Here is a 23,469-nt window from a genome sequence, read left to right on the forward strand (position 1 = left end):
TGGAAATACATATTTTATTATTTTTAAAATGTGGTATAAAAGTAAGCACAAATAATTGAGCAAAAAGAAGTAAATTAAATGCATTGTTTCAGGTTTCACACATAACTTACAATTCTGTATGTGTGCAAGGTACATTATTTATGCAGAATCACAAATGACTGAGTAAAAAGAAGTAAATTAAATGCATTGTTTCAGGTTTCACAGGCAACTTACATTCTGTATGTTTGCAAGATAAATTACTTATACAGAATCAAAATAACTGGAAAGCTCATGTAACTGAACTTCCACACTCCACACACTTTTACATAAAGAGTAAAATAACAATCTCACACTGTCTGTGTTGTGTCACTGTGTCAATATACAGTCAACACAAACGTTGACATTTAAAAAAATTATTTTGGCAATTAATAGGAAAAAAAGCCTGAAAGATTATCAAAATATTAAAATGCATTTTGATTCATTAAATCAAACTAAACAATGTTCCTTAAAGTTAACTGCTTTAATTTTCGTATCAATCTATTTAAATCTATTTATCTACCTATCCATCTACCTACTTATAAACTAAAATAGAAATATAATAATTACCAAGTAACTCAAGTAATTCTAGTTGGTTAACTAGAGTATATCACTTGTAGATTAATCTAAGTCAGTGGTTCTCAAACATAAATGATCACCCTCAAGGGACATTTGGCAATGTCTAGAGACATATCTGATTGTCCTAAATAGGTGGGTGAATGGGGGTGATAAATGCTATTGGTATCTAATGGGTAGAGGGCAGAGGGTAGAGGTAGGAACCCAGATAAACATCCTACAATGCACAGGAATGTCTATCAAAATAATTATCTGTCAGTAGTTCTTTTTAGAAAACTGGATATAGATAATAGAAAGTTTAATGAATTAAGATCTTTTATATCAGCAATAAATTTATACAATTGTACTCTTTTTAGTTCCTCAAAGCAGTAGTATTAGTGGAGAGTACTTATTTTCAGAAATAAAAATACTGAGTAAACTAATCAACTACTATTTGATACAAGTAAAATGGCAAAAGGAAGCCATAGGAGATGAGCAAAGAAGAGTATGGTATTTCAAAGTTATTAAAATTGGAATGGCCCCATATAGGCCAGCACCCTAGTGTTCTCATAAAGATACTGCTACATTACCTAATCATGAAGTATTCATTTAGGCACAGTATTACAGCAATGTCAACATTATTAGGATCTCCTCTGTCAACTTCCACATATGCATTTTAATTTTTTCCCCGATGTAATCATTAATAGAAATATTGGTGTAGATGAGTGCTTGTCCACTTGTAAAGTACAGCCTACATGCTGTGTTTTAAAATTGTGACAATTCTACCTTAGGACTTCATTACAGAGTTAATAAAATCAGTGCTGTGTTGCTGCAGTTCCACAGCAAAGATCCAGCACTCCGAGGTATGTGCTTTTTTCTCCAGATAAATTAAGGCATTCATTTGGATGTCATGTCTTTGTAATTAAAGGAAGAGCTCAGGTTAAGTTAAGAGTAATAATGCGAAAACTGCACAAAGAGGCAATATTTCAAAATGGTGGTTTGATAACAAAAGGACTAATTAAAAAAAAAGAATGAAAGGATTTTATTAACATTTCACCACAAATTGTGAATCAGTAGTCTTGAATGAAATAAACAAAGCAAAAGAAATATATCTTAGAAATCTACTTATAGATTCTATAAATTCACCATTTAAAATTCCTATTTCATTTACTTTCTCCTTCATTTCCAACATTTGTGAAAACAACTAATAATTATGTTATTACTATAAATTCTCTTTACTTTAGGCCAACCAAATTGGCACTATAAAACACAGCAAATTGTCTAGAATATTAGTATTTATTCAAGTCTCATGTCCTTACTACATATATACATGTCTACATATATAATAGGCGACATGTATTCCCTGGGGTTTCTGGGGAAAAAAACTTCCTCGTAATTCACTTTGATTATTTTATTCATCACCTTGTAAATGGAAAAGCTGTACCTAGTAGCTTAATCAAAAAGTTTGTGTTATGATACATAGAAAATATTTTTGATAATACATTCATTCTGTATTAATTCAAAAAGTGGCTGTGCCAGCCACTTTTCAGAATACTTAGGGATATCGTGGTGAATGAAATAGAGAAGGCTCCTGCCCTAAGAAAACTCACATTGTATTGCAGAAGACAACCAGAAGTATAGATAGACAACACAGAGATAAATGATAGATAGATAGATAGATAGATAGATAGATAGATGATAAATGGATAGATAGTTGGATAGGTAGATAGATAATAGATAAAAAAGATTTTTGATAAGGCTTGTTTAGCTGAGTTGTTCAGGGAGGACTTCTCAGAATGAGTCATTTGAGCTGAGACTTGAAAGAAATTAAGTAGTGAGCCAGCCACACAAATATCTGGGGGGAAAATGTTTCAGGATAAGGTTAAAATTAATGCATGTGTCTTAAGCTTAAAATTAACACAAGAAAACCAGTGTGGCCAGGGTTGGTTAGAGAAAGGAAAGATGCATTAAGCTTAAAATGACAGTCAGAGGTAAACTTGCATAGAGCTTTATAAGATTATGAAACTCTATTACCAAGGTTTGAAAAATAGTATAAGAAAATATTGCTGGCTGGTATAGCTCAGTGGATTGAGCATGGGCTGTGGACCAAAAGGTCACCTGTTTGATTCCCAGTCAGTGCACATGCCTGGGTTGCGGGCCAGTTCCCTAGTGGGGGCCATATGAGAGGCAACCACACATTGATGTTTCTCTCCCTCTCTTTCTCCTTCCCTTCCCCTCTCTCTAAAAATAAATAAATAAATAAAATCTTTTTAAAAAAGAAAGAAAATATATTATTTCACTAATAATAAACAACAGAACACTGCATTTATCATCAGAAAGGGATTTATAAACTGCTCACTGGACACTATAAGGCATTGAAAATTATTTTAGACAACTAGAGAAATAATATGCAATTATACTTTGGTACAATGCAAGATATCCTTAATTGTCTTTTGTGGAAACATGATATTCTGTTTAAAGTTTCTAAATAAAATTTAATAATCCTATTATTTAAATGATTGCCACATTTCATGGTAAGCATATGACACAGCGCTGATGCAGGTGAATATACAATCTGGTAGGAAAGTTGATGCATCCACCTGGAACAGGAACCCATTATAGAATGTAGTCAGGACCAGTATAAGAGGAGTATGTTGTGTGAGTGATGAATAAAGTGTAGGGAGACTACATAATTTATTTAATATCTAACCTGGAATATTTTTAGAGTGAAAGAGTATTATCAATAATGTTTCTGGGGAAAGTGGTATAACTTATCACTCTTCTAAGCAAATCAGGACAAAAGTAATGATAGATCCATTGAATTTCAGAAGAGAAGTTAATTGTAAGTTGGAGCGACTCCTGAAGACTTTCAAGAAAATGACACCTGCACCTGGCTTGTGTCTAGGCATGTGACGTGGCAGAAGGAAGGTGGGAATGCATCTAGTCCAGAGAAATAACATTATAAGAGACATTCTGATTTGAGAATTACCCTGCAATGAAGCATTGATGATTGTGAAAAGTGGGAGATAATACTGGATGGTGAAGAAAGAAATAGGTTGAAGTATAAGAGCAAAAAGACTGTAGTAGAGTTCAAATTCTGTGGAAAATAGTCTCATACAAGAGAGTCATATATGAACTATTGGGCCCCGGCTGCTGTGGCTCAGTGGACTGAGTGCCAACCTGCGAAGCAAAGGGTCACCAGTTTGATTCCCAGTCAGGGCACATGCATGGGTTGTGGGCCAGGTCCCCAGTAGGGGGCGCATGACAGGCAACCACACATTGATGTTCCTCTCCCTCTCTTCCTCTCCCCTTCCTCCCTCTCTAAAAATAAATAAAATCTTTTAAAAAAATGTCTATTGGTAAGTATGTGACACAAACAGAGTAAAACTACTCCTAAACTTCATTTTGATGTTGTCAGATAAGAATATTGTATAGCTACATATAGTATAAAGTATACAGATGTTTTAATTCTGCATAATCTATATGTTGTTGCATGATAAATTAGAGCAGAATAGTATATGTGTATATTAAAGTCAAATCCTTTTTTTATGCCTACATGTATATTTACATATGAGGCAATGTTTTATGAAGATTTTAGATTGACTGTTAGATTGATTTTTGCAAGGAAGATAAACATGGCAAAAATTATATATATATATATATATATATATATATTTATACATACATACATATATATGCTAATACAACATTTTAGATAATAATGACCATTTGTGAATACTTACTATAGTCCTGAAATTATGTTAACATTTCTTCTAAAGTTTCTCCCCAAATCCTATGAACTAGATGTTATCACAATTATTTGACAGATGAATAAACAGAACTGAAGAAGTCAGGTAATTAGTTGAAGACTGCATAGCTGCTAGATAATAGTGCAAATATTAGAAGGCATTTTTGCATTGCTATAAAGTCCACAATCTTGTCCATGGTGTCATATTACCTTATACCTACAACTTATGCTCATTGAGTTGAGCACCTCATGTAGCTCAATTCTTGTACAGAGGTCCCAACTGAAACAGGAGGCTGTTACTTAATATGCATCTCATTTCATTCAAATAACATTGTGTTAGTATTACCATTGTTTTAATCATTTCCTTCCAGCAAACATATGGGATATGGGATAAGTACTAGCACTTTTAAAAATCTCTTTCTGCTCTGCCTATTCTCTGATATAATATAGCCTGATATTTCATGGTTTTCATTTAAGCAATTGGTGTGCAGTTTGTTTCATTGGGTGATGTCTCTGTATCAGAATCCCTCATTTTCACCATTAACTGTCAGTCCCCAAATCAGTGGTTTCTGAGTAAATTTATCATCCTAACAACTAGTTTGTATCTTTGAAATTTGTAGTAACCCCTATAGACATTTAGTTTTCCTATTTTTATAGCTATAATATTGTTTAAACTTCCTGGGTTCCAAGAAAATTGTAGTATTTTTATTACAGCTATTCTAGTCTCTAGTAGTCTTGTGATTTGGGAAAATATTACTGAGTTAATTACTGAAATTATTAATGAACCACCAAACTAGAAACAGTTCCTTAGGGGAAAATATATCACACAACCCACACTTGTGGAGAAAACAGAATAATCTAAGTAATTGATACTCAACAAAGAAGTCTGAATAAGTGGTTTTTAAGAAGTAAATACCTTCTGTGTCCAGAAATCAAGGAAAGGTTAAAGATTAAAGTAACATAGGAACTGACCAAAAAATACCACTTCAGGGAACTGAAGTCTCGAAACCTTTTGGATAAATAAATAAAAAGGAAAAAGGAGATATGGAAAACCAATTGATTCAGGGAGAATCAACTTATTTTTTTTCATTCAAACTTTTATTTCCATACTAATGCATGCCACGTGTCTGAAAAACTAACATAAATATTAAGGTGAAAATAATGGCCAATCTTAACTATGGTAAATATATCTATATATATATTTATATATTATGCCTATTTTTAAAGGCATATTCCTTTTTTCAATATGTGTTTTAATTTCTCAAACTTTCTTATCATTCAGTAGTGAACTTTTTTATGATGTCTAGTTTACAAATGTACTTTAATAATATATTATTAGAAAAGATTAACATTTGGAGGTTAAGGTAAAAACATAATTATAAAAATCAAAAAACATGATTTTTATACAAAATATCTTACAGAATTAGAGAGTAAATTTTAAATAGTTTTTGTACCATTTATATTATTAGTGTAATTCATACCAACTTTTCTATTTTTTTCCAAAGAAATCAACTAAAAAAATCCTAACCAAAATATCATGCTCTATGAATTAATATAAATAAAAATTTGAAGATTTATTACAGTGATTACATATCAACAGAAACAAATATGTATTTTATGATTAAGAATTTTTTTTATGAAGTAGGTGATCCAAGGGAAAAATCCCCAGAGCATAAAACAAACCATCTCAATACCTTTTGATAAATAGACAATGCCTGCTATTTCTATACAGTGCGTGGCAACATAACAAATAAATTACCTTCATTAAAGATTTGCATGAAGGATTAATGAGCATTAGTTAAGCCACAAAAGCACAGAGAACATTTATGAAGAATTACTAGTATAAGAGTTTGAGTGGCAGAGAATCTCAATAAAATAATTTATCTTACCTGAAGATTTTCTACTGTAGCTATACGATAAATGTAACCCAAATGCAGCCAAAGTTTCATATTTTTTCATCCAGAATTTAGGCAAATCTCAATCTTAGAGGGTTTTATCCTCTGTGACTCTCCCACCTAAATAGGGGATAATTTATTAAACATATGTTTTCTGTTAATATTTACCCTGCTATAAATCTTTAAATGTATAACATCAAATTTTCATAACATGAAATTAAAAGAAGCAACACATCTTTTAAAATTCACTGTCAGTGAAAACTGTTGAGTGTTTTGGACCCTGAGTGCATAGAGCTAAATTCAACTTTAATTATTTTCGTTATATACAAATGACAAACATGGATAAAAAAATTGACTAAATAAAATAGGAAAATGAAGAAACTATTTTGCTAACGAAGATTTCCACTTTCCTCCCTTTGGAGTGTTGCCCAAGATTAATTATTTTTACTTTTCAAACCCTGCCAGTCTGGGGACTCCTTTTATTCCAGAAAATACTGGATTGTTTATGTGTGGGACTTTTTTGGTTAAGTATTTTTGAAACTTTGTAAAACCTAAAGAAATCAGGAATAAGTATCCATGTTTGTAATCGGGCATCAATGTTGTTTTTACCCCTGTGAACATCCACATATCAGATATGCTGTGCTGCTAGTTTGCAGTAGGTTTCTATGCTAACAGGACACATCCTTACCATTTCACATAGTTAAAACTTCTGTGGCTCTGTGACCACAGTTTAATTAGATTGTGACTCAATGGTCATAAGAATTTCCAGCAACCTGCTTTGGTCTGGTGAGTAGGATTTAGATACTGCCCTGATTAGTTGCTTTATGAAGCATCAGAGTTTCAACTGGCAAAAGTAGACCCCAAAACACATATAACAATCTAATAAATACTTGAAACCACTGTTAATCAGGTTCTTTTTCAAATAAAGATCTATGCTCAGTAAGAATTGTTGGTCAAGTTATTGATATCTGTATCTTGGTTTTGTCATCCATAAAGTAGGATTACCTACCCCTGTAATGATTAAAGAAATTAGCATACATAGATCACAATGTCAGGGACATACTAAGTACTCTATTACTAGATCCTACTGGAGCTACACCCAGATCCCTCTCACCTGGGAAATGCACCCATCCAGCATCTGTCCCTTCTCCACAGAATTTTCAGTGCCTGGAAATTCCCTGCCATTACTGCACCTCACTTCCCCTGGCCAGCAGCTAATAACTTACTGACGAGGGGGAGGAGAGAATGAAAGACTGATTCCCACTGATTCTCTTTATTTTGTGTTCACTCATCAAATCTAAAGTGGAATTTGTGTTCCAGAGTCCCAAATGGAATTATTCCCAAACTAGTCTCTGGTAGGGGACCATGTCCTTTCTTAGCTTTTTAATGTTTTCCTTTCCTTACCCTGTGTTTTTTTAATTTCTAATCCTGGGAACACTATCAATAAATCACATTCAGAATAATCTGCTTTTCACCCTTGCAGGGAGGGTGACTCAGTTGGTAGGAGATTCACATCATGCACCAAAACCTTGTAGGTTCAATCTCAGGTCAGGGTGCATACGGTAGGCAACCAATTGATCTCTCTCTCTCTCTCTCTCTCTCTTTTCCTCTTCCTCTCTAAAGTCAATAAGCATATCTTTGGCTGAGAATATTTTTTAAAAGTCTGCTTATCAGACTCTGTTGCTAGGACACTGACCTCAGACAATAGATGTTCACTATTATTGAAGTAACTATTGTTATTAAGCTGTCTAGTATTCTGATTTAGTGAGGATAAACTCTTAGATTACCTTGGTCATGTCCAATGGATGGACTACACAGTGTTCCAGAAATTCCATGCATCTCTTCTTTAAACTAAGCTCTTCTCAATTTTGATAAGCACAGCAAGAGTGTATTCCCTGATAAAATCCTAGCACACAGGTATTCCATTGTTGATTCAGGGCTGGGCTCTGTGAGCTGTAACAGTGAACTGTGGGAAGTCCAGAGTGAATGCTTTTCAATGCAAAAGCTGAAGCCTACAGTGAATGTGTGCCACTGACTATGTCACACTGTTGAGTAAATGCTGGTCCCAGGCCTGACAGAGTTTACAATTCAATAAATACAATTTTAAAACCCCTTAGTAAAGCAAGATATTTAGGTTGCATTTTGAAAGAGTTAGTGATGACCTCTATAGCTAGACACGGGGCTCCTGGGATAAAAAAGTCCTCTGCAGTGTGAAGCGTTCCACAGTAAAGTAACAGATACACTGCTACCCGGTTTGTGTCACCACTTGAACTCTGGAACTTTGAATTCGTTTGAAGTGTGGATTGTGAAAGAATGCCAGTTTACTACTGTTTCTGTGTAAATATACTTTATATTTGTTTTTCTAAAGGTGTTTTGAATTATATGCACATTAAATTTTATTTTGTCTTGGTGACATACAGGTTGAAGCAGAACTCTGCTGCTTCTGATCCTAGGTAACAAATATAATGAAAATCCATGTCTGAAAAACTGTAAAAAAGGAGAATTAGTACCTTGTTCTGTCCAACCAAGATAATTAAATTTAATGCAAGGATGTGGCCTGTCTTTGTATTAAAGTAATTTTATTTTTAAAAACACATGACAAGTGTTCTCTCTTGCATTCTTCACAACATCTTTGAAAACATCTTGATTATGCAGGCACTAACCAAGTGTCAGTTACACAGCTTTGTTCTGTTATATTGCTACTGCTCAGCACCCTTGCCTCAGGGGAAGGATGCCTAGAGCTGAAACTTTTGACTCATGCAGAAATTAAATCCAACTAATCCGACTGTGCAAGGTTCAAGGTGAATCTGCATTGTACCAAATACGGCATTGTATTAGGTCATTTATCCTGACCCCATGGCTACCCCTACTGAGCACTTCCTTCATGTTGAAGAGTCTCATTTAGGTGGCTTTTGCAATCAACACAACCATAGAATATATACACCACTATGCCATTACACGAATACTGAAACTGAGGTTCAGCAAGACTGGAATACAATAACTGAAGCTGTATGATATAATGATAAAATACAGGCTTAGAGTGATTGCCACAAATTCAAATTTTTCCTCTGACACTATCTACAGTTTTCCACTGGTTCCTTCATCTCTCTGAGCCTTAGACCTTTGATGTTAAGGATAATTATAATAATAACTACATCTAGTTCTGTTGTAGTAAGTTTACATATAATATATAATTTAACCTACAGTTTTTTTACATTAACTGAACTTTAAAAATGATAAGATTAAGGCCTAAAACTGCGTAGTTGGTAGATCATGCAGACATTCCTGAAACTCTGGTTTTGTGATTCCAAAGTCCATAGTCGTATTCACTCAAGATGCTGCCTTCTAATCTGTTTGTGTCAGAGAAGGGGAAGAGAACTAAGTGGAGAAATGTGTAAAGTTGTGACCCATAGTAAACTCATGTTAGTTCCTTTCCCAGCCCCACCTACTTATATCTCCACAATATCTTGAACAATACTTTGTTTATAATAATATATCACTACTTACTTATTTATTGATATTCCCAGTTGTCTTGATTTCAGCCTTCATCCCACATCTGAAAGCTATGTAATTTGAAACACCCAATCAGCTTCCTCAACAAAGTGTCAGTGAACAAATGCAAGTAGGGGCCACATGACTGACCACACATAAAGGCTGCTAACCTGAGAGTTTGGACATCCTCAAAATTTTATGCCCCTTCAACCTTTCCTCAGTTTGCCTTGTATGAAAATAGTTCACAGTAACTTTGTAAACATGGCCTTTCCTCCTTTGTTCTTTGATAGTACATTACAGATACTTAAAACTGCCTACACTATCTCTCAGAATCTACATTTAGCCCAGCTTCAAACATCCTCTTTCACTCATATTCTCAAGGTAAAAACAAGTTCACGTGCATCTTAGAACATTTACAATGAAGATTAAATATAAAAAACACTCATTGTTGAAATTTAAGTTTATTAAAACACACACAAATTTTTTAATGCTAATTATTCACTTATTCATTAAATATGTGTTTAGCAACTACATGCCAGGCATCCTGTTGGGTTTTAAAGACATATAGTGGTAAAGAAAGTAGATTTACCTTCGGCTGGTGTTGCTCAGTGTATTAGCGCCAGCCTGTGGAACAAAGGGTTTGATTCCCAGTCAGGGGAACATACCTGGGTTACAGTCCAAGTCAGGCCCCCAGTAGGGTCCACGTGAGAGGCAACCACACATTGATGTTTCCCTCTCTTTCTCCTTCCCTTCCCCTTTCTCTAAAAAATAAATAATAAAATATAAAAAAGGAAGTAGATTTAGTGAATGTTCTGCCAAGAGTACTTGATGTAGCTGACAGTGACATTTTCTAACATAATGAAGGTGTAAATCAGCAATGTAAAAATATATTTCCTACTTATTTCAGGTTGTATCCCCTTATGATTAGTAGTAATAGATAATTAATAGGACAATTTATACTATTTTTTCATGATATTATTAATTCCAAAACCCAAAATGGTAGGTAGTATCAGCTACAAATGCTTTAGAAAACAAAATAATTGTGCAAATTTCTTTTTTTTTTTTATTTCAATCATTGTTCAAGTACAGTTTTCTCTCCCCTACTCCTGTTCCAGCCCCTCCACCCAACCCTCCCCCCTTCCCCCCATTACCCCCCACCCGTAGTTTTTGTCCATGTGTCCTCCAAATTTGTTCCTGTAATCCCTACCCATTCCCCCCCTGAAATTCCCTCTTCTCTCCCCTCTGGCCACTGTGAGACTATCCCCTATTTCAGTGTCTTTGGTTATATTTTGCTAGTTTTTTGTTTTGTTTTGTTTTGTTGTTTAGATTCCTGTTAAAGGTGATATCATGTGGTATTTGTCTTTCACTGCCTGGCTTGTTTCACTTAGCATAATGCTTTCCAGCTCCATCCATGCTGTTGCAAAGGGTATGAGCTCCTTCTTTCTTTCTGCAGCATAGAATTCCATTGTGTAAATGTACCATAGTTTTTTGATCCATTCATTTACTGATGGGCATCTAGGTTGCTTCCAGCACCTAGCTATTGTAAATTGTGCTGCTATGAACATCGGGGTGCAAAGGTTCTTTTGTATTGGTGTTTTAGTGTTCTTAGGATAGAGTCCCAGCAATGGAATTGCTGGGTCAAAAGGCAGATCCATTTTTAGTTTTCTGAGGAAGTTCCAAACTGCTTTCCATAATGGTTGTACCAGTCTGCAGTCCCACCAACAGTGCACTAGGGACCCCGTTTCTCCACATCCTCTCCAACACTTGTTGTTTGTTGCTTTGTTTATGATGGCCATTCTGACTGGTGTGAAGTGGTATTTCATTGTGGTTTTAATCTGCATCTCTCTGATGGCTAGCGATATTGAACATCGCTTCATGTGTCTTTGGATTTTCTGTATGTCCTCCTTGGAGAAGTGTCTGTTCAAGTCCTTTGCCCATTTTTTAATTGGGTTACTTGTCTTCTTAGAGTGGAGTCGTGTAAGTTCTTTATATATTTTGGAGATTAAACCCTTGTCTGAGGTATCATTAGCAAATATGTTTTCCCATACAGTTGGTTCTCTTTTTATTTTGATACTGTTTTCCTTAGCTGTGCAAAAGCTTTTAATTTTGATGAGGTCCCATTTGTTTATTCTTTCCTTTATGTCCCTTGCTCTAGGAGACAAGTCAGTAAAAAAGTTTCTGCGTGAAATATCTGAGATTTTCCTACCTACGTTCTCTTCTAGGACTTTAATGGTGTCACGCTTTATATTTAAGCCTTTTATCCACCTTGAATCTATTTTTGTATAAGGTGTAAGTTGGTGCTCGAGTTTCATTTTTTTGCACGTAGCTGTCCAGTTCTCCCAACACCATTTGTTGAAGAGGCTATTTTTATTCCATTTTATGTTGCTGCTTCCTTTGTCAAATATTAATTGACCGTAGAGGCTTGGGTTTATTTCTGGGCTCTCTGTTCTGTTCCATTGGTCCATGTGCCTGTTTTTATGCCAGTACCAGGCTGTTTTGATTACAGTGGCCTTGTAGTATAGTTTAGTGTCAGGTATTGTGATTCCTCCTACTTTACTCTTCTTTCTCAAAATTGCAGCAGCTATTCGGGGTCGTTTATGGTTCCATATAAATTGTTGAAGTGTTTGTTCTATGTCTGTGAAATATGCCATTGGTACTTTAATAGGTATTGCATTGAATGTGTAGATTGCTTTTGGTAGTATGGACATTTTAATGATATTAATTCTTCCAATCCATGAACACGGTATATGTTTCCATTTGTTTGTGTCTTCCTTGATTTTTCTCCTCAGTGTTATGTAGTTTTCTGAATACAGGTCTTCTACCTCTTTGGTTAGGTTTATTCCTAGGTATTTTATTTTCCTTTTTGCTATTTCAAATGGGATTTTTTTCTTGATTTCTGCTTCTGCTGTTTCATTGTTGGTGTACAGAAATGCCTTTGATTTCTGGATATTGACTCTGTATCCCGCTGTTTTACCAAATTCATTTATTAGGTCAAGCAGTTTTTTGGTGGAGTCTATAGGATTTTCTATGTACACTATCATGTCATCTGCAAACAGTGACAGTTTTGTTTCCTCCTTTCCGATTTGGATTCCTTTTATTTCTTTTTCTTGTCTGATTGCTGTGGCTAGAACTTCCAGTACTATATTGAATACAAGTGGTGAAAGTGGACATCCTTGTCTTGTCCCTGTTCTTAGTGGAAAAGATTTTAGTTTTTGCCCATTGAGTATAATGTTGGCTGTAGGTTTCTCATATATGGCCTTTATTATGTTGAGGAATGCTCCCTCTATTCCCACTTTACTGAGTGTTTTTATCATAAATGGGTGCTGTACCTTATCAAATGCTTTTTCTGCATCTATTGATATGATCATGTGGTTTTTGTCTTTGCTTTTGTTTATGTGATGTATTACATTTACTGATTTGCATATATTGTACCATCCTTGCATACCTGGAATGAATCCAACTTGGTCATGGTGTATGATCTTCTTAATGTACTGTTGGATACGGTTTGCCAGTATCTTGTTGAGGATTTTAGTGTCAATGTTCATCAGCGATATTGGCCTGTAGTTTTCTTTCTTTGTTGTGTCTTTATCTGGTTTTGGAATTAGGATGATGTTGGCCTCATAAAAAGAGTTTGGTAGTCTTCCATCTTTTTGGATTTTTTGAAATAGTCTGTGAAGGATAGGTGTTAGTTCTTCCTTAAATGCTTTGTAGAATTCTCCTGTGAAACCATCTGGTCCAGGGCTTTCGTGTGTTGGGAGTTTTTGGATTACTGCTTCGATTTCTTTTGCTGTTATTGGTTTGTTCAGGCTTTCTGCTTCCATTTTATTGAGTTTTGGAAGGTTATATTTTTCTAGAAATTTGTCCATTTCATCTAGGTTTTCAAATTTCTTGGCATACAGCTCTTTGTAGTAATTTGTTACAATCCTTTGTATTTCTGTGGTATCTGTTGTAATCTCTCCTCTTTCATTTCTGATTGTGTTTATTTGGGTTTTCTCTCTTTTTTTCTTGATGAGTCTGCTTAAAGGCTTGTCAATTTTGTTTATCTTTTCAAAGAACCAACTCTTGGATTCATTGATCTTTAGAATTGTGCTTTTAGTCTCTATGTCATTTAATTCTGCTCTGATCTTGGTGATTTCCTTCCTTCTGCTTGCTCTGGGCTGTCTTTGTTGTTGTTCCTCGAGTTCTTGTAGACGTAGGGTTAGGTTGTTTGTTTGAAATGTTTCTAACTTTTTTAGGTGGGCCTGTATCGCTATGATCTTCCCTCTCAGGACCGCCTTGGCTGTGTCCCATACGTTTTGGGTTGTTTTGAGTTCGTTTTCATTTGTTTCCAAAAACCGTTTGATTTCTTCCCTAATATCATTCTTGACCCATTCATTGTTTAATAGCATGCTGTTTAATCTCCATGAATTTGAGTGTTTTGGGTTTTTTTTCTCCTTGGGGTTGGTTTCTAGTTTCAGTCCCTTGTGATCCGAGAAATTGCTTGGTATGATTTCAATTTTTTTGAAATTGTTGAGGCTTGTTTTGTGTCCTATCATGTGGTCAATCTTTGAAAATGTTCCATGTACATTTGAAAAAAATGTGTATTTAGCTTCTTTGGGATGGAGGGTTCTGTAAATATCAGTAAAGCCCAGTTCGTCTAGGGTATTGTTCAATGCCACAATATCTTTGTTGATGTTTTGTTTGAAAGATCTGTCCATTTTTGACAGTGGGGTGTTAAAATCCCCCACAATAATTGTGTTGCTGTCCATATCTTTCTTGAAGTCCTCTAAGATTTTCTTTATGTATTTAGGTGCTCCTATGTTGGGTGCATATATATTTACTATGTTTATGTCTTCTTGGTGAATTCTTCCCTTGAGTATTATGAAATGACCTTCTGGGTCTCTCTTTATGGATCTTCTTTGGAAGTCTATTTTGTCAGATATGAGTATTGCAACCCCGGCTTTTTTCTCCTGTCCATTTGCTTGGAAAATTTGTTTCCAGCCCTTCACTTTCAACCTGTGCAGATCTTTTATTCTGAGGTGGGTCTCTTGTAGACAGCATATGTGTGGGTCATGTTTTCTTATCCAATCAGCTATTCTATGTCTTTTGATTGGATCGTTTAGTCCATTTACGTTTAAGGTTATTATTGATAAGTACTTATTCATTGCCTTTTATGTACGTGTGATCCTCTCTCACTCTCTCTTTTCCTTTCTTTCCTTAAAGCAGTCCCTTCAGTATCTCTTGCAGAGCTGGTTTAGTGGAGGTGTATTCTTTTAGACTTCTTTTGTCTGAGAAGCTTCTTATTTGGCCTTCTATCTTAATTGAGAGCCTTGCTGGGTAAAGTAGTCGTGGTTGCAGGCCTCTGGTTCTCATTACTTGGATTATTTCTTGCCATTCTCTTCTGGCTTGGAGTGTTTCCATTGAGAAGTCAGCTGTTAGCCTTATTGGGGCCCCCTTGTATGTTACTTCCTTCTTCTCCCTTGCTGCCTTTAAGATTCTCTCTTTGTCTTGAAATTTTGCCATTTTAATTATGATGTGTCTTGAGGTGGGCCTCCTTGGGTTCCTCTTGATTGGGACTCTCTGTGTTTCCTGGATTTGTGTGACTTTTTGTCTCATCAAATTAGGGAAGTTTTCCATCATCACTTGTTCAACTAGGTTTTCGATCCCTTGTTCTTCTTCTTCTCCTTCTGGTATCCCTATTATACAGATATTATTACGTTTCATATTGTCTTGCATTTCTCTTAATCCCTCTTCATTCTTTCTGAGCCTCTTTTCCCTTTCTTGCTCTTTCTGGGTGTTTTCTTCTATTTTGTCCTCTAGCTCGCTGATCCGATCTTCTACTTCATTAATCCTGCTTTTCATTCCTTCTACTGTGTTCTTCATTTCAGAGATTGTATTCTTCATTTCCTCTTGGCCCTTGTTGAGAGTTTCTATTTCCTTTTTTATGCTGATGTAGTTTTCATTGAGTTCATTGTAGCTTCCCTGTAGTTTCTCGTAGCTCATTGTGAGCTCATTGAGCTTCCTGACAATCACTGCTTTGAATTCAATATCTGATAGTTGAATTGCCTCTGTTTCATTTAGCATTCTTTTTGAGGCTTCCTCCTTTCCTTTCATTTGGGGAGTATTTCTTTGTCTTCCCAATGTTTGTGAGACTCTTCTTTTTCACCTCAGCTTCTTATATTGATCTGTTCTGGCTCCCTCGGTTTATGATGTGAACTTCTTTAGTAGAGTAGCAGTGAGTTTCAGTGGTACTGTTTCCTTGACCCCCCAAGCTCGCTGGTCTTGGGCTGTTGTTTAAGTTGGCTTTGTGTTTGCCTTTGGGTTCTGATTGTTGTTGAGTCTTTCTTTGGTGGTTCCTTCCCGCCAGCTGGTTAAATGTGGGTCACTCTGTCCACCACCTTCTATATTTTGTTGTGCTGGTGAGGGCAGGTTGTTTTGAGGCTGGTTCTTCTGTGTGTACAAGGTTTAAAGAAATCTTGTTCAGTTGTTTGTATTGGGTACTGTCTCTACTGTTTAGTTGTATTTCCAGATAAGCCCTGGATTGAGGATTGTGTGGTTACTACTCCCTCCTTCACCTTCTTCTGCTGTTATCTGTTAGTGGTTCCTTAGTTGTTGGGTTTCCTCTTCCAGTGGGTATCCTGGTGTTCACCTCCTCCACCTATTCTTTTTTGTCATCAGATGGAGGGGAGGGCAAAATGGTTTAAGACAGCAACCGAGAATTCTATGCTATTTACAGTAGTAGCAAGTAGGGAAGATATAGGAGATCCTTTCACTATGTATAGTGTTAACCGTGGTCTTCCACCCAGCTAGCTGATTTTTAGAAAGGATGGAAAGAAGATAATACTCTTGTTGGGGGAGGAAGGATTGTGAGTTGGATCTATAAAGCAGAGAGGTTGTGGGCAGTCAGATTCTGGGGTAAGGTGAGAGTAAAGGATAGTAAATAGGTGTAGTGTGCGAGAGAATAGAGTTAACCACTACAGTAATAGAGTTCAGGAAACTTTGAAATGGGCTACGATCGGGGGGGGGGGGGGTGTTGTGAAGTAATTACAATTGCATGGAACAGCAGTTATTTACAATAATATTATGGCAACATTCATATGGCAGAGTCTATGAAATCTAGGTAATAAGGATATGGAGTACAGAACATTGAGTAGTATGCTGATAGGACACAGGTGAGTTAATGGACAGTAGATTAGTAATACGGTATAGAAAGAGATATCAGGGGAAAGCTGTCAGGTCATACAATAAAACCAGCCTAGGAAAGCAGGCTATACAAAAATAAGAGGGATATAAAAATATTGTTAAAACAGAAAAAAGATGTAGGAACACTGGAAAAATAATAATAATACAAATATGCAATAACTTGCAGGTTCTCTGTAATAGCAGAGTGACATTTATCTCACTGTCCCAGCTGTTGTGATGCCCCTTCTTTGGGTTCAACTTTGGTCTTTTCACCGATCCAGGATTTTGTCTCACTTGTAGGTATTTAGGAAAAAATTTAAAAAAGAAAGAAAATAGAAAAGGCAGACGAAGGCAGGAAGAAGAGATAAAATTGGAGGACAGGAAGGAGGAAGGAATAAAACAAGAAATCAGGTAAGAGAGGAAAAAGAAATCAAAAGAGAATAAAAACAATAAAACTTAAAAAATTAAAAATTGTTAAAAAAAATAGAATCAAATTAAAAAGTTTCTTGATTTCAAAGTGGCCAAACCGGTTTTTCTGCTCTTGCTGGCTGAGGCAGTCTGAAGGATGCCTTGTTTGGCTTTTCTTCCTAGGCCCGTGGGGTTCACACTGGCTCCGCGGCCCGTCCGCCGCCCTGCGCGACCAGTGCGACCCGCGCTCCCGTGAGCAGGCGCGGCCCGTCCGCTGCCTGCACGGCCGTCTGCCGCACGCCGGTGCCCCTGCGGGTGGGCGGGCGCGGCCCGTCCGCAGCCTGCGCGCTCAGAGCTTGATGCAGCGATCCGTTCTTTGTTCTTTCGGTTCTGCCACAATCCTTGGTCCTCCGTCCTCAAAAATGCTGAAATATGTTGGTTGCTTGCCTTTCCACTCCAAAGATCGGTCAGGACTCTCTCCCCTGAGCAGAGGAAAGCCAAATCTGCTCCTTCCTACTCCGACGCCATCTTAGATCTAAATAATTGTGCAAATTTCTAAAGCCACATTGCATCTTCCAGGAATTTACTAAATTCCCATAGTCAAGTATCTTTACATTAATTAATTTATCAAAAAGATAGGAATTGTAACAGAAGATAGAATTATAAAAACAAATATTACAAGGCAACTAGTAAATATTAAAATGTTTATGATGTATACTCTATTAAGTAGCATCTACTAAAAATTAATGCAAATGTGTATCAAATTATAATTACAAAATTTAAACTATAAGAAATCAAGCCCTATATATATTTATAATAAGGAAAAACTATAACTGTTGTTATTTGACAGATATAACATTGAATCTTACATTATAAGAGTAACCAGAAAAAGATGACATCAAGGATTTTGGCAAATGCAGCCCATTAAGTGAAATTTTTACTATACACCATAAAACTGAGCATATCATAAAAATAGAGAAGCTTCTGGTTTTTAAGTGTTCCTTTTTATAGCTAACAAGGATAAAGAAAATAGGGTCCCTGGGAGAGTTCATTGTAAATTGTGTCAGTGAACAGCTCAGATGCCATATCCATAATATTCTCTCCAAATCCTTTGACCCAAAGCTTTTGATGTGTACCCACATTATTAGGAAGAAGAATAGTTATTTTCTAACATGTAGTTATAGTAAAGAATGTTGAAATGAATCACAGATAATTAGTTGTTGAAATTGTTTTCAAGGACTTCAGAGAGTCCAGTATGTGGTTTCATTCCCCTTTCTCACACTTTTTAAATTAATAACACTTCAATTATGAGAAATGAGCATCATTGTTTATATGGGCACTCCTGTTTCTATAGCTAGTAACTGTGGAAATATTTTATTTAAGTAATCACCTTTTTGTCAGGGGAGCAAAGAGGAGATCATCTGTTTTGTGACACTGAATCAATTACAATTGTGTTGAAAGTTTGCAATGAAGTTTTCAATGCATAAAACCACAAAACCTGGACATTCGATTAAGAGAATATATATAGGACCAACGTAGGAACTTTCTTTCTACCAAAATTTAGAAATAATAAATAAAGAAATGTTCAATATACAGTTAAGCTCACAAGAAAGAAAAAGAAATCCCCAGGTGTCAGAAATAAACAATATCTAAAATCCAGGGCTAAAGTCCTAACTAAAATCTAGGAATAGTGTTAATCCTAAAGAGATTTGGCAGCAAGGTAGATTGTTTATACGGCATGGAAATAGACATTAATGCCCAGGAGCTTTACAATTCATGCTCATGCTGGGATAAAGTTCACACCTTTGGCTCTGCCTGAGAAGGAAGATTGGAACACCAACAACATATGCACCAAGGCAGGCACACAGTAGGCTGTGACCTCAGTTAACTGAATGACTCTCACTGACTCAGGAAGAAAGACAGAAAATGCTCCCAGGGGAAACCAAAACTTCAAGCCAGCAGCACATGGGATTGTAGGCCAAATGTATATCACCTTATAGTATCAAAAATGCACACTGAGATTTAATATAAAAAAAAATTGACCCCAAGTGGGGCTCTTGATATGAGCTAATGCACAATATCCTCGAGAGAGACTCTCACAACCAAGAATGCACACAATATCTCAAAAAGTAGTCATTGTCTATTAAAATAGGGAATTCTCACTGAAGAATCATATCAAGAACATCTAAAACATTTTCAATTGTCCTAACTAAACAACACTATTTCAAAAAGAACCTTAGAAAAATGGAAAAAAAACCCACAATTGATCAAATAGTCTCAATATTCTCCTGAAATGGTTAATAACATTCAAATTTTAATAGCAATCCACTGGTACTAAATTAATTTTAGGTGCCCAGCACAACTGGCATGAAACAAAGTTGTATATAAAACAAAAGACTAACGACACTAACACTGTGTTTTACTACCCCCCACCCCGAATTATTTTAGCATCCTTGGACTCTAAAATCCTGGGTAATACTAAAAATAAAATTAATGTTAGTTCTTTATGATAGCAAAGAAAATTCTGGAAAGGTTATTTTAAATGATAATAGAAAATGAAAAGCTTTATAATATAAATTAAACAGCAATCATAAAAGGTATTTTTATTCCTGGTACAGTCATAATGCAATCCAAATTGAGGCTGTTGCCTTTTCTATTGTGTACCATTTCTGCTTTGTATCTTTCTTGAACTTATGAAATGCTATCCTATGTAAAACTGAAAACTTATTTTAAAAACTAAATAAGTGATTTTGAACCCCCCAAATATTCACTTACCTGTAAAATTTTTTAAATGCCAATTTTGTGTAAATACTTTTTCCCCTATTTTAACAATATTTTACAAAACACTGACTCAGTAAACACTGTCAGTATAACAGAAATAGTATTTTAATGAATGGTAGACTTTAATTGTTCATTGCTTTCTTCTCACCAAATTTTAAATAATATAAACCAAAACTGAGATAACCCCTGTAAAACCTACTGTAAGTAAGCTTCAAAAATATCAAAATGTCTGTGAGTGATGTTTAAATGACAAATGAAATTCTTTTTACAACAATTAGAGAAATTCAGAGTACTGAGCATGGGAAGTCCTTGGATTTAAAGTCCAGTTGAGCAGTGTGAGAACAGAATGAAGTATTTCAACTATAGTCTATGGGCTTTCTTTGCATAAAGCTACATGGATGCTATTAATAAATTCTTAATAAAATACCAAGTGCACTGAAGACTGCCAAGTAGGTAACTATAGCTATGAAAAATAGTTTGCTTTATAAAATATCTGTTAAAATATGTGAAAGTTTTTGACATTGCAAATGCATATTATAATTATAAGCTAATATAACATAACATTTCGAAATTCTCAGGTATCCAGTAGAACTATGTTTGCTTTAGGAATAATAAATATTGGCTAAACTTGCTTCGTATCAATGTTCTATTCATCCTGTATTTTCATCCTGAACTTTTGCCATCCTCTACTCAGTCACTCAAAGAAGATATGAGAATATTCCTGGACAATTTCTCTCTTTTTTTGTTTTATCTCCACTATATTTCTTGGACAAATGCCCTTCTTCTCATTCTTATAATCATAGTTATAATTCAGATTTCTCAGCTCTTATTTTAATATGTACTATTTTCTTATTGTTTTTTTTCTGCAGCCTTGCTCTTACTTAAATTCAACATTTGCAGAATCATCAGAATAACCAACACAAGGACATAGCTATCTATGACAATCCTTTGCTGAAAAATGTCCAGCAGTGCCACCCTGCATATCAGATAGAGCACAGGCACCTTAACATAACATATGCACCGTGTTAATCTGCGTTGAGTAATTTGAATTTATCTCCAATCTCTACAACCTCTTCTCTGACCACTCACTTCCTTGAGTTTTTTTTTTACTTCAATAACAAAAAACTGTTTGTAGATGTCCAGTCTTACCACTCAACTCCTTTTCTGAATAACCATCCTCATTTGTCTCGTCTTACTGGAATAATCTCAACACTCCATACCCTCTTCATGCGACAGGTTCCAATAAGTCTTTTAAGATTTTAAACTGATACCAACACAAATTTCTCCCTTGGCTTCTATATTTAACCATGCAACTGCCTTCTCAATTTCATGCTAGATAGTATGACAAATTTAATCTGTTAAAATTAAACTAATTTTACTCTACCCACATCTCCAAAGAACTGCTCTTTCTATAGTCTTTCATTTCAATAGAGAGAAATATATTCTAGTTGCTCAGTTACTCCGGTCCAACATTTTACTCCTTGACTCTTTTCTTCTCACATTTCATAAGAATCCATCAACAATTCCTGTCAACGATTTCTACCACATTTGTACCAGAACCAATTATTTCTCACCAATATTTATTAATGAATGAGCAAATGAATGTAGCTCATGTGTCTCTTAACCTAGGTAGTTTTCATTATTGATGATTGCCTAAGTGTCTTTCCCCATGCTTTCTTTAGAATAGAATATGTATTTCCATTTCTTTATTCCACATTGTTTTATAGGTTTGGGTAACTGTCTCCCATTAGACTGATCATTAAGAATGAAAAACTCTCATCTTTTTAACTTCAGTGTTATCATAGTGCCAATCATTTAATACACATTCAGCAAACATTGCTATTGAATGTATGAGTGAATGAGTGAATGAATGAATGAATGGTATAAAGGTTAAGCATCCTTAAGAAACATTCCAGACCTTTGTGTAATCATTAAAACAACAGTCTTTTGAACATGGAATGCTAAATTAAGTAGATAAGTGAGTCAAATGGATCAAATATATATGGCCTTGAAATACATCCAACACTTAGTAAGGACTTTGTTATTTGAGCTTTAACTGTTATTTAAATAACCTGCCTTTCAACAATTAAATTTTGTGTATTTTCAGAGATCATCTATAGTTGGGTATTTAATGAGTTCCCTTCCTTTGTGGCGGAAGACAGCCGGAGATTCATTTCTCAGGAGACGGGCAACCTTTACATTTCTAAAGTCCAAACATCAGACGTTGGCAGCTACATTTGTCTGGTGAAAAACACAGTGACGAATGCTAGAGTACTTAGTCCTCCAACACCGCTCACTCTACGTAATGATGGTAAGTTGCATGGCCTCTGTTAAACTAATCAGTCATCTCAAATGTGAAAAATAAAGATGCATTAGTGTTTTGCTAAGCCCTTAAACCTAGCACAAAAGATATTTGCCATGTTTAGACATTCTTCAGTCAGAGATTATGCATACCTTAGAATAAAAATTTTGACATAGGAAATTGACAATCTATGGATGAGAAATAATAAACATAATGTCCCCTAATGCCAAAATGGGGTTGAGAATGTGGAAAAGAAACTGTAATTAAGATTCCACAGCTCTTTTCTTTGCTTTTTAGTGCCTTTATATAGTACATGTGCATGAATTGCAAGCATTTTATATGTTCACTTTTTTATAGGTTCACTTTTCATTACATTTTTACTTTAGTTACCTTCAATTTGAATGTTCAGCTTTTAATACTTCATGGTATAGCTATAATTGTTATTATTGCTTTTCCAATAATGGGAACACTTGGAACTTTAACTTTTAAGTGCAATTCAGGAAGATTTGATGATTCTGTAATTATAGGTATTGCTATCTATCTAAAGTATCTTCAAATTTAAACACCTCATTTCTAGTTATAGACATTTACAATGAAGCATTGCATTAAAGGAGTCAAGTGCCATATTACAGTTGATATAGATGGCTTGCTCTCTCATGCAATAAAAATCTATAAATGTATATTAAGAAGTAAGCTTGAAAACATTTATTGTAAGTTTTAAAAATAACATATTTTAACACTACTCTTTCATATACTTAGTTTTAGAAAATATAGTGCTGGAACATATGACCAGAGTTATATCACAAGATTTGTGCTTACCATTTAGTTTTTCATCTTGTATATTTAGACTTCACAGTAAATATAAGTACATATAATAGTAATAATACTATCAGGTAGAATGTATAAATGTGGTTTATATTTTAGAGATGAGAAGGACAATATTCAAGAGATGAAATGACCTACAAAAGGTCACACAGCTAGGTAATGGCATGGAAGAGTAGATCAGAAAAAAAAAAAACCCAGAAATTTGGAGACCAATTTAGAGTCGATTGAAACCAGTCAGCCAAGACGTGATGAGGAACAGAATGGAAGCAGTGGTAATACCACTGGAG

At 35.2% G+C, this 23,469-nt stretch overlaps 1 protein-coding gene and 1 long non-coding RNA gene across 2 annotated transcripts in view; one reads left to right on the forward strand and one right to left on the reverse strand.

The window, feature by feature from the left end:
• Positions 1–23,469, forward strand: part of CNTN5 (contactin 5) — a 1,221,314-nt gene that overhangs the window by 856,581 nt on the left and 341,264 nt on the right. The window contains exon 8 of the mRNA XM_028517441.2: positions 22,163–22,366. Coding sequence (XP_028373242.1) covers positions 22,163–22,366 — 204 coding nt within the window. The remainder of the gene's footprint in view (positions 1–22,162; positions 22,367–23,469) is intronic.
• Positions 1–23,469, reverse strand: part of LOC118501225 — a 394,674-nt gene that overhangs the window by 346,732 nt on the left and 24,473 nt on the right. The gene's annotated exons all lie outside the window — the stretch shown is intronic.

This window comes from Phyllostomus discolor, chromosome 6, assembly GCF_004126475.2.
Source record: "Phyllostomus discolor isolate MPI-MPIP mPhyDis1 chromosome 6, mPhyDis1.pri.v3, whole genome shotgun sequence".
In the NCBI taxonomy this organism is placed as follows: domain Eukaryota; kingdom Metazoa; phylum Chordata; class Mammalia; order Chiroptera; family Phyllostomidae; genus Phyllostomus; species Phyllostomus discolor.